The 13,282-nt window shown below is 35.2% G+C and overlaps 1 protein-coding gene across 4 annotated transcripts in view; it reads left to right on the forward strand.

Annotated features, from left to right (window-relative positions):
- The window catches only part of SGTB (small glutamine rich tetratricopeptide repeat co-chaperone beta), a 73,656-nt gene that overhangs the window by 39,283 nt on the left and 21,091 nt on the right, over nt 1–13,282 (forward strand). For all 4 annotated transcript variants that reach the window (XM_074282398.1, XM_074282401.1, XM_074282400.1 and 1 more), the window contains one exon: nt 788–887. In XM_074282398.1, the coding sequence (XP_074138499.1) occupies nt 788–887 (100 nt within the window). The remainder of the gene's footprint in view (nt 1–787; nt 888–13,282) is intronic.

The raw sequence follows: 13,282 nt of genomic DNA on the forward strand, positions 1-13,282 counted from the left end.
GGTAGCTAGGTGGCACAGTATATAAAGTTCTGGCCCTGGCGTCAGGAGGACCTGAGTTCAAATCTAGCCTCAGACACTTAATACTTCCTAGCTATATGACACTGGCCAAGTCCCTTAATCCCAATTGCCTTGAAAAAAAAAAAAAAAAGAAGAAGAAGGAAAGGAAAAATATGTAGTGTGGCAAAAAGAGTATTGACTTTGAAGGAGGGATACCTGGATTCAGAATCTGACTTTGAACCTTTGTCTGATCTCTCAGACTTCTGCCTCCTTATTTATAAAATGAAGAAATACTTACCTTTTTGGTATAAGTAAAGCATTTTATAATACTTGGGATTCATAAAGTAGGATTTCCTGGGCATCTATAAATCATTATTGGAAAAAATTTAGCATTTCTTTAAATTATTTAACATTATTCTGAGAAAAATTTCACAGGTTTCATCAGACTGTCAAAGGGATCCATGATAACAAAAAAGTATAAGAATCCATGCTTTAAATGCTATAGAAATTAGAAGAGGAAGATCTCAATATGATTCATACCTCAGATAGTTGAGTGATCCTAGAAAAGAAACTTGACTCCTTTCAGCCTTGGTTTCCTCATCTGTAAAATGGGAACAATACTAGCAAAACAACTTTCAGTATTATTGTGAGGATCAAACAATTCTCTCTAGAAAGATTGAATTGTGCCTTTGAGTCACTATGGGTAGGAGGTTGAATATGAATCTTTCAGACAATGAATTATTGACTGCATTTTGTATCAATTTTGTGACACTTTTACTGTCTTTTTTAGGTAATAACCACATGAAGGAAGAAAACTATGGTGCTGCAGTAGACTGCTATACACAGGCCATAGAACTGGATCCAAATAATGCAGTTTATTATTGTAACAGGTAAAGTAGCATTTTATTGGAACTAGTTTAAAACTTTAAACTTTTAGACATAAAACTATGGAAGAGAAAGTTGACCTATGAATCAGAAACTTTTCAGATCTCCTACACTGTTGACCTTGTCTGACAAAGATGAGCCCTTGGCTTGCAGGTGAAGAAAATATCAGCAGTCTAGGATGGCTAATACTTTTCTAAACTATGCTTTAAAGGCTCTAGGTTTCATTTCCTTCATTCAGGTCCAAAAATCTCTGCCTGCATTTCTTAGTTTGACCTGTGGAATTTATATCTTAAAATATGCTATGCCATTCCTGGGATCAGATAACACTCAATACAGGAAATTCTGCCCCTTTGGAATAGCCCAAATCTCAGTATTAAAGAAGTAAGAAATAGTTTTAATTATGAATAGATTATGGCCCCTATTTGAAAATTTAAAAGAGGTCAGCCAGCCCAGATAAGCCCATTATTTATAATGAGATTAGGAATTCAGGACTGTTATATGTCTGGCAGTGCAGTGTTAAGTATAGCCAAGAATCTTTCCATGCTTGACATTCACTGGGCTCTCATTAAATCTGAAATCTATAATAATAGTACTCTTGCATTTAAAATAGTGCCTTTCCCCAAAGGAGTCCAGTAGAAGAGTGTTTAATTTATAGTAATTAGAATATTTTGTTCTTATATTTAAACCAATATTGAATAAAGCTCAAGGATAGCTTCCAGTCTTTTAGGTGAGAGTCTCATAGCTCAAATGTCTATAAATATCTCGATAGACGGTTGTCCTGCCAGCTCCCCCATGACGTTTCTTTCTCAGCCAGCTGGCTACTATCATTTAGAGGCTCAAATGAGCAGATCTGAATATTTCTTCTGAGATTTCTTTTTATGGTCTTATTTATGATCAAAAATATTTCTTATATGTCATACTTTTTCCATAATAAGTCTGTTTTCCCTTTTACTTCGTGGGATTCTTAAAGGAATAGGAACCAACCAATAAACAGATTTCCCCTTATCTTCACCGGTTAAAATCCTCTCTGCCCTTCAAGATCCAACTTGGACGAAGTTTGGACCTGAACTGTGAAGCTTTTGCTGAATAGCTTAGATAAAAATGAACTTTTCTCTTCTCTTAACATGTAGAGGACTAATTATATAAGCCCTGTCTATATATAGCACTGGTTTTTAATTGTTTGTTTTAGATCAGATTTATGATTTTAACAGTGTGGGGAACTTCTGGGAATAAAAGTCTTTTCTTAATACAGATCAGCACCAAATCTATAAATAAGTCTTGAGAGTTGCTGTAGAAATTGTGTTCAATGATTTCAGTTGTGTCTGAGTCTTTATGACATTGGGGTTTTCTTGGCAGAGTTATTGAAGTGGTTTGTCATTTTACAGATGAGGAAACCAAGGCAAACAATAATATAGCTCAAAATAATACAGCTAGTAAGTGTCTGAGGTCAGATTTAAACCAAGGAAGATGAGTCTTCCTGATTCCAGGTCCAGTACTTTATCTACTATGCCACCAAGCTGCCCACTAAGAGGTTAAAAGACTTGCCCTTAGTGACACATCTTGTTATATTTTATATGTGATTCCAGGGCAATGAGGTGATGCAGAGGATAGAGCGTTGGGTCTGAACTCAGGAAGACTCATCTTCTTTGGTTCAAATCTGTCCTCACTTATTTACCAGCGATGTGACCCTGAGCAAGTCAACTAATTTTGTTTGCCTTGGTTTCCTCAACTGTGAAATGAGCTGGAGAAGGAAATGGCAAACCACTCCAGTATCTTTGCCAAGAAAATCCCAAAGTCATGAAGACATGAACACAACTGAAATGACTGAACAGCATTAACAATGTGTTTCCAAAGCCATCCCTCCATTTACTTTATCATGTTGGTTCTTAGTTATAGATACTGGTTTGTATGTGAAATCTGTATAGCTATGTATTATAATTATTTGTTGATTTTATTTCCTCAATTTGAAAGCTCTTGGAATCCAGAGATCATTTCTTCTACTTTTCTGTGTACAGTACAGGGCCTCCCACTTCATCAAAACTCAATAAATATTTGTTGAAAAATGATTATATTTGTGGAAAACATTAAGGCAAAGCCCCTGCTCTCAAAGAGCTTCCTTCCTGCTTAAAAAGAAGATTTACTCTATTTTATCTATTCTCTGATCTAGATGGGTATGTCTTAAAATATTGTGAGAGAATGATATAGGGAAAGGAATTAGATCTGTGATTTCATTGGCATAGGGAACTTCTTGATGAATTCTCTCTACCAGTCTAAGTCAGCATGTTTTTGTGGCTTAAAAGTCATTTGAATATTAAGGAGTGAAGTGATTTGATTAGAGTTATCCAGCCAGTATGTATTTCAGGCAGGACTTGAATCCATATTTTACTGGTTTCCAAGATAGCTTTCTATCAATTGTAAAGTCCTGATTTTGTTTTTGTTTTTTATTCCTCTAGCTAAATCGTGGGTAAGGGTTTCTTTGTGAAATACAAATTCTAACTGCAATCCTTTTCATCCATTTATTATTTATCCATCCATCCTCCATCCATCCATCTGTCTAGCTGACAATTCCTCCATCTGTCCATCTGTCTGTCTGTTTAAATACCTATCTATCATCTAGTTTCTGGAGACTGTGAGGATCAAATGATTTGCCGAGAGTCACATAGCTAGTAAGTTTCTGAGTCTGGATTTGAACTCAGGTGCTCCTGGTTCCAGACTGATCCTTCAACCCTCTGCATTTATCAGGGTGCCATGTACATAGTAGAAACTCAGTACTTGATGGATGAATGAATGAATAACAGATAGTAAATTTAAAAATTGTAAGAAAACAATGAAACCATCTTGGATTGGAGTGATGAGATTTTGTAATTAGGCTAAACAGAGTAGTTGAGTAGGGCTTAAATAGCCACTTAAGGTAATTAGACTCAATAAGCAGATACCATGCTATCACAGATAAGGAAATGGAATAGCAGAAACAAAAAAAGAAATCTTTGAGTAGTATATTAAGGAAGAGAATGCCTTTACTATGTCTTCAGTGTCTCAGTCCACTGACTCTTATTTAGGCTTCTAATTTCAAAAGAATAATCACAGACTCACCTTTGAATTCCAGATGCATTTATTAAAACACTTACCCTGTGGAATGTCTTGAGAATCATATTTGTAGATATATACATATAAATATTTACATATATATTGCATACATGTTCACATGGCATTGAAAAGATAGCACTCATGTTTCTACTACATTATGAGTTAACATTAGAAGCATAGATTCTTATGACATTGCAAGGTAGTTTACTCTTGTATCTAGGTTGATGGTCTTTCTTTCTTAGCTTATCCTCAGCTGAAAATTTCAAAATAGATGTCCTAGACTACAGTCTTCCTGTCTCTGGAAATATAGTTAGTTTTTAATCATTTGAGTTGCTGTCAGGTACCATTTACGTGAATGACTGTAGGTTGAATGACTCTAGTGGGCCATTACACTTGGAGGCCTTTGCCTTCCCAAGTCTATCTTCTTCCTTCCCTCCCTTCCCTCCCTCCTCCTTTCTTTCTTTCCCTCCTTCCTTTCCCTCTTTCCTCCCTCCCTCCCTCCCTCCCTCCCTCCTTCCCTCCTCCTTCCCTCCCTCCCTGTAGACAAATTCCTTAGAGTTTTGGCTAAGAAGTCTTAGTTTAACATATCACAAATTCAGGTAATTGATCTCCCAAAGACACAGGCATATTTAGTCACAGTCTTCTTTACCCCTTAAGCCTTTGTGTCTGGCATACATCCACATAGGAGATAACTGGGGACTTTGTATTTTTGGATCAGCCCTACCTTTTACCGTCAATTATTGTGGTGTATTATTCAGGAATTGGAGCTGTTTGATTAATGCTTATTTGAGGGGAATCCTACAGTTGTCTACATCATTCATGTTTGATGCCGTTCAGTCAAAGATGCCTATATCTTTCTTGAAAACCAATTGAAAGACTTACTTGTTTAGTGGCCAGGACATATAGTTTGTTAAGGGTGTTCACTAAATCCCTGATGTACTTCATATTTAGTTGAGAAATTAATTGACAAGGATTTTAGGCACCACTTGAGTGTTTTTTCTGCCCTATTTGCTATAAACATGGAACACTTGGAAACCATTTTTGTGCATTCCATCTAACAAGCCAAAGCTATTAGAAGTGCTCACCAAGATACGATAACACTGAATGCATTATTATGCTGAAATTTCATTAGTTCTGCCCTGATAAGCAGAACGGTGCATGCAGACAGCTGATCACATTGTTATTCAATTCAGATGTCGGGATGTTTGGCTTCCCACAGAGGAGCTACAAATATAGCCTCCTGTTCCCTTCTTAGCCTTTGATGCTTACTCTTCTATCTATGCTTGGTGCTTAGGTATAGTTGAGTTCCACAAGCAGCTCTTCCCCAAGCAAGTTGGTTGGTGAGCTTACAGACTGTCTCAATGGAAAAAGGGGTAGATTTACTTATTGTACTCATACTGAAGGTTTTTTTTTTTTCCCAAAAGGAAAAAAGGAGTTGGAAATGCATTATTCTCAGGCTCCTTCTGTGAGCCTGCCAGTCCTAATTATATGCTCTAGAAACATGATAGAGACATTGAGCTGGTAGAGGTCATAAGATCATAGATTGAGAGTTGGGAGAGACCTTAGAGATCATCAAATTCAACCCTCTCCTTTTTACTATCAAGAGAAAGAGGATAAAAGAAACTAAGTGACTTGACAGAGTTCACACAGGTAGTAAGAGAGTGAGCCCAGATTTTTGAACCTAACTTTCTTGTTTCCAAATTTCATGCTGTTTCCATTACAAATCCCTTTCCTACACTTTCCTCCTTTTGGACTTCTTTGAGGATTCTAATGGAATGACTTCAAGGATTCCTTATTCTGCCTATAGGGAAAAAAACCCAACCAGATTTCAGTTAGATTCAGTTTATCAAATTGCATATTGTCAGGAAGCTTTTTTGAGAGGCAATGGGATTATATTAATGAGCAAACCCATTATATCCTTTCTAATTATTTAGAACACCTTTTAAATGTGTTGCATCAGGGTTTCTTTTTTTGTGGTAAGAAAATTTTGATTAATCATTTAGAGCCTTATATACAATGTCAGGAGAGGCTCTGCCACGACAGCTTTCAAGGTATGAGGAGAATTTTGTTTGGAAGCCATTGCTGTTACTGTAACTCTCTTTTAGCCTTTCTCACATTTCAAAATGAATCATATAGTGCTATGTTTGACATGAAGTTGTTGTTATGGCCCTTCTCTTTTTAAAAAATTTTTTAAAATTAATTTTTATAATTATAACATTTTCTTTGACAGTACATATGCATATGTAATTTTTTTTTACAACATTATCCCTTGTACTCCCTTCTGTTCCAAATTTTTCCCCTCCTTCCCTCCACCCCTCCCCTAGATGTCAGGCATTCCCATACATACTAAATATCTTATAGTATATCCTAGGTACAATATATATGTACAGAACTGAATTTTGTTGTTGTTGTTGTTGTTGCAAAGGAAGGATTGTATTCGGAAGCTTTAAATAATCTGGGAAGAAAAACAAAACAAAACAAAACAGTGCTCACAGTTTATACTCATTTCCCAGTGTTCCTTTTCTGGATGTAGCTGATTCTGTCCATCATTGATCAATTGGAATTGGATTAGCTCTTCTCTATGTTGAAGATATCCATTTCCATCAGAATACATCCTCATACAGTATCATTGTTGAAGTGTATAATAATCCCCTAGTTCTGCTCATTTCACTCACCATCAGTTGATGTAAGTCTCTCCAAGACTCTCTGTATTCCTCCTGTTGGTCATTTCTTACAGAACAATAATATTCCATAACATTCATACACCACAATTTACCCAACCATTCTCCAATTGATGGACATCCATTCATTTTCCAGTTTCTAGCCACTATGAAAAGGGCTGCCACAAACATTTTGGCACATACAGGTCCCTTTCCCTTCTTTAGTATTTCCTTGGGATATAAGCCCAGTAGTAGCACTGCTGGGTCAAAGGGTATGCACATTTTGATAACTTTTTGGGCATAATTCCAGATTGCTCTCCAGAATGGTTGGATTCTTTCACAACTCCACCAACAATGCATCAGTGTCCCAGTTTTCCCACATCCCCTCCAACATTCATCATTATTTGTTCCTGTCATCTTAGCCAATCTGACAGGTGTGTAATGATATCTCAGAGTTGTCTTAATTTGCATTTCTCTGATCAATAGTGATTTGGAACACTCTTTCATATGAGTGGAAATAGTTTCAATTTAATCATCTGAAAATTGTCTGTTCATATCCTTTGACCATTTATCAATTGGAGAATGGCTTGATTTCTTATAAATTAAAGTCAGTTCTCTGTATATTTTGGAGGTGAGGTATGGCCCTTCTCTTAATCTTTTGCTTGAAATATTGGCTAGCTCTGAGAGATTGGGGATAAGAATGCTAGAGGGTTTTGTCAGGTAAGATGGCCATAAGCTCATGATTGACAGGACTAAGTTTTGCAGTTGATCTGTCAGTGATTGCTATGTCACATGGAGATCATGCATTAATACAAGACTATCTTGCTTTTTAAAAAATAGGTGATTTTAAGATAAAAGTTGGTAAAGGAAATATCACTTTTTGAAATAGTATTTTGATAAGTCTTAAATTAGGTTAAATGAATTATTTGATGGCAGTTTCAGAAAATCAGAATAATGTCAACAGGCAATCACAACTTTACAAAACTTATGTGAAAACTAAGTTTATTATAAGAGAAATGGACATGAAAATGGAAACCAAAGAATTCAAAGTCCACATGGAAGTTTGCATTTTCATAACAGCAATAAAGAGGGCTTTATTTGATATTTAAATATAGTTGGTACTGGTTTCTGAGATTCAGAATACCAAGAGCTTTATTCCAACTTTTTAAAAATCTAAGACAGAAAGCATCAAGCTTTTAACATATGTCATTATTAAATGTCTCAATGCCCAAGTACAGATAGAATTACTGTTCTACCAAAAGCTACATTTTGCCCAAGGAAACATCAGGACAAAGCTGGCATTCCTCTCTGTTCTTGGTTTCACTTTGTTTTTGAGATTGAGTATCTATTTTACCTGAGCTCAGAATACAAAAACCACAAGCCTGATCGAGAGAGAGAGAGAGAGAGAGAGAGAGAGAGAGAGAGAGAGAGAGAGAGAGAGAGAGAGAGAAAGGAAGAGAGAAAGGAGTGGTGTATCAATCCACAGATAGTGAATGCAGTCATGAAATGAAAAGACACTTAGTTCCTTGGAAGAGAAGTTATGGAAAAATCTGGACAGCATACCAAAAAAGCATAGTTATCATCTTCTTTACAAAGGTCTGTATAGTCAAAGCTATGTTTATTCCACTATGGGTGTGAGAAAGCTGATCTTTGCAGAATTGACACTTTTGAACTGTGGTGCTAATGAAGACTTTTGAGACTCTCCTGGACCATAAGAAGATCAAATCAGTCAATAATTAAAGAAATTAAATCAGACTATTAATTGGAAGGTCAAATACTGAATTGAAATTTAAATACTTTGGCCACAAGTATTTACTGAGCAGAGTGGGAGATGGATAGATAGTGTAATGGAAACAGTGAATATGAACCTGGTTAGACTAGGGAGGAGGATAGAAGATTCAGGTATATTATGATCCATAGAATCATGAAGAATTGAACTTGACTGAATAGCAACAACAAAAATCCTTTGTAGATCAAGTGATTGACATTGACCTTTACACTCCTTAGATTTTAATTTTTTTTCCCTCATATGTGTTTGTTCCCATTCTTGCCTTTTTTATCATGACTATATCATCCCCCTAATAAGCATATTCCTTTATAAGGTAATAAGAGCCTTAAGGCTTGTGGATCTATGGAAAGAAATGAGAATTTATCATGGGGCAAAAATCTGTGAGTAGTAAAACCCAAATTAACTGTGATCTTTAATTAGCTTCACTTTTTCTTGTTTCTTCCTCCTTTGTAACTTTGATTTTTTTGAGCAATTGTAATGTATGTAATCATTCTCATCAAGGATTTAGTCTCCAAAGCAGCTTTTTCATTCATCCCATCAGAACACATTTAGCCCAGCATCCCCTGCCTGTACTTACAGTTTTATAAAGAAGTGATTTTCAGAAAGATAACACTGAGAACCTACTGCAGAGCCCTCAGTCATTGATATGAGATTGGCTATTCTGACTTTTTATGCCAAATGTGAACTACATTTTAGAAAGTTATACTACAACACAGAAACTAAAAGGTTAACCCATAGTTCCATCTCATTGCCTTTGTCTTCCAGTTAAAAAGGGTTTTAATCTACCTATATACAGGTTTATAATGGCAATTACACTATATTGGTTTGATGATTTTCAGTCTTAGTCTTTTTTAGAGGTTTTCTATTGTTTTCTATTTCTCATGTTGATAAGTACATGAAAGAATTTCAGAGAGCTTTCGTATCTAAAGCAGTGTCCATAGCAAATATTTACCACTTATTCATTAAATGTGAAGAATTTCATGGCTGTTATTTTTAAATGACCATAGAATTGACCTCCTTAAAATAGAACTTGTGCATTTTTTTGGTGGAATAGAAGAGTAGAATATCTCTAGGTAGTTATGGGGTAAGAAATTTGCTATATGAAAAATTTTACAGAACTTTTTACTTGCTTTGTGATTTTTTAAATGTCAGGTACTTAAAGACTTTAGTATAACTGCTACCACGAGAACTAAATATCAAATTAATTTTATATTTATATACTATAATTTTATGTTTATAGACAAAAACAAGAAATGTAGGATAAAGAAGTGAGATTCCTGGGTGTTATAAGATGCAAATGAAATCTGATTTTGAATATTTTTGCTCTATTATTTTTCAAATAATTGTTGTCTAGTTGTTTTTTAGTTGTCTTGGATTCTTCATGATCCCATTTGGGGTTTTCTATAAAGATAATACTAGAGTGTTTTGCCATTGCCTTCTCCAGTTCATTTTTACAGATGAGGAAACTGAGGCAAGCAAAGTTAAGTGACATAACCAAGATCAAAAAGCTAATAAATGTCTCAAGCCAGATTTTAACTCGGAAGATGAGTGTTTCTGATTTTGGTCGGACTCTATTCACTCTATCCAATGCTCCACCTAATTAATTTTTTAAAAATGATTTGATTTTATATAGTATCATATTTGGAAAGCTCATTTTAAAATTTTGAAATCAAATTTATGATAACAGGTGGAATGAACTGCCAGAAAAGGTTAGCAGACAAACACAAGGAAAATATTTTGCTATGAAAACAGTTGATGTGTATAGAGCATTTGGGAGCCATAATTAGGAGGCACATGCTGCAGTAGCAAAAGCACTGGGTTTGGAGTCCAAAAGACTTGAGTTCAAATCCCAACTATCACTTTAGACAAATTGTTTAATTTCTCTAGATTTCAGATTCCTCATTTCTAAAATAGGAAAGTTGATATAGAATAAAACTTCTTAGACTGTGGGTTATGAAACATAACTGAATATGAGGTTGTGAAATTATGATTCATTATTAGTAAATGTTTGATTTTGTATGTCTATTTTACATACCTATTAGATATTCATTCATGTAAAAATTTCTTGGGCAAAAAGGGATCACAAAGTAGGACTCATGTGACTCATAATACTCCTGAGTGCTGCTTAACCAGATTAAAATGTAATTGAGAAATACTTAATAAAATAAATAAAAATAAAATAGATAATATTACATTTTAAAATTAAATTATTAGGTAGCTCTATTCTGTGAATCTTTTTGTATGGATTAGTAGCCTCTGTTTCTTTTTGAGCATTTATCATCACTGATTTAGATGACATCTGAGGATCCTTCCAGATCTCACTTAGTTTGTGAATCACTGAATTCTTTGTCTTCAAGCTCATTTTCCTCTGGATTGGAAAGAAGGAAATAAGTATTTATTTACTTATTCATTTAGAAGGAAGCAATTGGCATCTTGGATTTGAACTTAGGTCCTCCTAACTCCAGGACCAGGGATCTAATCGTAGTGTTACCGAAATGCCCTAGAACACACATTTGTTACCTACCATGTGCCATTTGTTGTGTTAATCCCTTTACTAACAGTTTTTCATTTGACACTTTTAACAACTCTGACAGTTAAGTGTTATTATCATCCTCATTTTATAGTTGAGGAAACTGAGGCAGACAGAGGTTAAATGACTTGCCCAATATATTGCCAGTATAATATTGGCTATATATTAGCCAATGCTAATATATATCTGAGGTAGAATTTGAACGCAGTCCTCCTGATTCCAGGGCCTGTGCTCTAGCTATTGCACTACCTAGCTGCCTCTGACTCATTCATTATTTTTAACTCCACAATCTGATAAATGAGCCTAGAAAGCAGGTCAGCATGTTTGAAAATCCTACATTGTTATTTTTGTAGAGAAGTAACTCTTCTTGTGACAGTGAGCCATTTGGAATATAGCATCTGCTTTGTACTGTGTCCTGGCATGTATTATTCATCTCTGAGAATCGTGTTGTTATTCAATAGATTTTTTTTTTTTTTTTTTTTTTTTTTTTTTTGTTGTAAGCGAGCATAATTAAAGATCCGGGACTTTTTAACCATCATTAGATCCATTCAAGATTGAATCAATAATAGTTTGTTGTACTCATGTAGCAACTTGAATAAATTGAAAGCACCAAAATGAAATTAGCTCATTAATCCTGTCATCTCCACCATTAGTATGGGAATGAACCACTCTTGCTTTCACCCTTTCCTTGTCATTGTACAATAAGACTTCTCTCCATTTTTGTCTATGAGATTGGTATGCATGATAGCTTCAGAAGGAGGGGACAGTTTTGCCCTGAGGGAGGAAAGAGTAAGAGCCATTTGAGGCTGAATATGGTGACAGATGGACCTATAGCTTCTTTCTTCATCTTGAAAGAAATGTCTGCAGTGGTAAAACTGGACCTCTAATACCCTTGACAAGGCTTATCCTCGTTCTGTTGGTGATTGAAAGTAGATTGTTCTTATTTTATATATGATCTCATGCATAGAGTAACTAAGTTAGAGGTCAGTTAGTGAAAGTATGTTAAAGAATTATAAATGCCTACCTTTAATTCCAGTAAAGCTGTACCATATATGTATACATATCTTATTAATATTGCTTCCCCAATAGATGGTAAACTTCCTGTGGGCAGGAAATATTTTTGTTTTGGTTTCTCAGTGTTGAATATAGTCCTGGCCATCATGGTATCTTTAATAAATACTTTTTTGATTCATTTGATTTTGCTTATAGAGAGTGTTAGGATTTAATAAAGATTGATGGAAGCTAAGGATTGAAAAATTAAAATGTAACAACAAGGAATTTTAGAAATAGATAAAAGCCCAAGTGATAGAAAATCAGGGATTTCCTTGCTCACTAACACCATGGCAGATGGGATTCATATGAATGTCATTAGTAAAAGCAGAAGCATGGCAACACCGAATGTTCATTTTGAAAAAGGCTGTTTTTTAATCCTTAAATGCCTGTAGTGTACAAAGTGCTTATCTCATGATGTGCAACAAACATCCAGTTTCTGATTAAAATTTTTAAATCACAAGACAAAAATCTAACACATGGGATTTTAGACAGTTTTGACATTTTTCAGTAAATGCCATTCACAGCATTTGGTATCAATATATATTTTTTAAATTTTCTTTCTTCCTCCTTATTTACAGAAGTCAGATAGAATCATTCATCTGTTTTATAGCCACCTCTAGGAGGTTGTCAGACCTGCCTAAGATATATATGAGACAATAGTGCTTTCTTTCCTGCCTAGTAGAGGTTCATTTGGATTGGACACAGATCCCACATTTAGTTTCTGAACCAGTTTCATCAGTGGCTCCTGAATGCTTCACTAAGAAAGGGAAATCACTAGAAACTATCCCTTGAAACCTGGAGTCAATTGGTATTTATATCAAGTGGAATACGAAGAATCAGATTTAGCTTAGACCCACAGGGCAAGATGGTATTTGCTCCTGGGACTCCATCAATAGAAGTAGATTGCTTTTTGTTGTGAGGATCGAATAAGATATTGAGTAAAGTGTTTTGGGAATATGAATGTTCCGTACAAACACTAGCTATTACATTTTCAAAGTTAAATAAAGACAGTTTGAGAGGGAAGTCATTAGTAGTTAGGGAAAACAGAAAAGGCTTCATGCAGAAGACAGTGCTTGAGCTGCTTATTAAAGGTTGAGACTCTGAAGCAGAGGTGAAGAGGCAGGGCCTATGGAACCCCCATTGTAAAGTAGGTAGAGAAATGGATGATGGTGTATCATAGATGGGTGGGAGTGGGGCAATAGAATTTTGTACCTGAGGAACAGAGAGAAAACTAACTTGGCTGGATCATAGATTGAAGGAGGAAGGGCGACAGTGATTTGA

This window comes from Sminthopsis crassicaudata, chromosome 1 (assembly GCF_048593235.1).
Source record: "Sminthopsis crassicaudata isolate SCR6 chromosome 1, ASM4859323v1, whole genome shotgun sequence".
NCBI classification, from domain to species: Eukaryota; Metazoa; Chordata; class Mammalia; order Dasyuromorphia; family Dasyuridae; genus Sminthopsis; species Sminthopsis crassicaudata.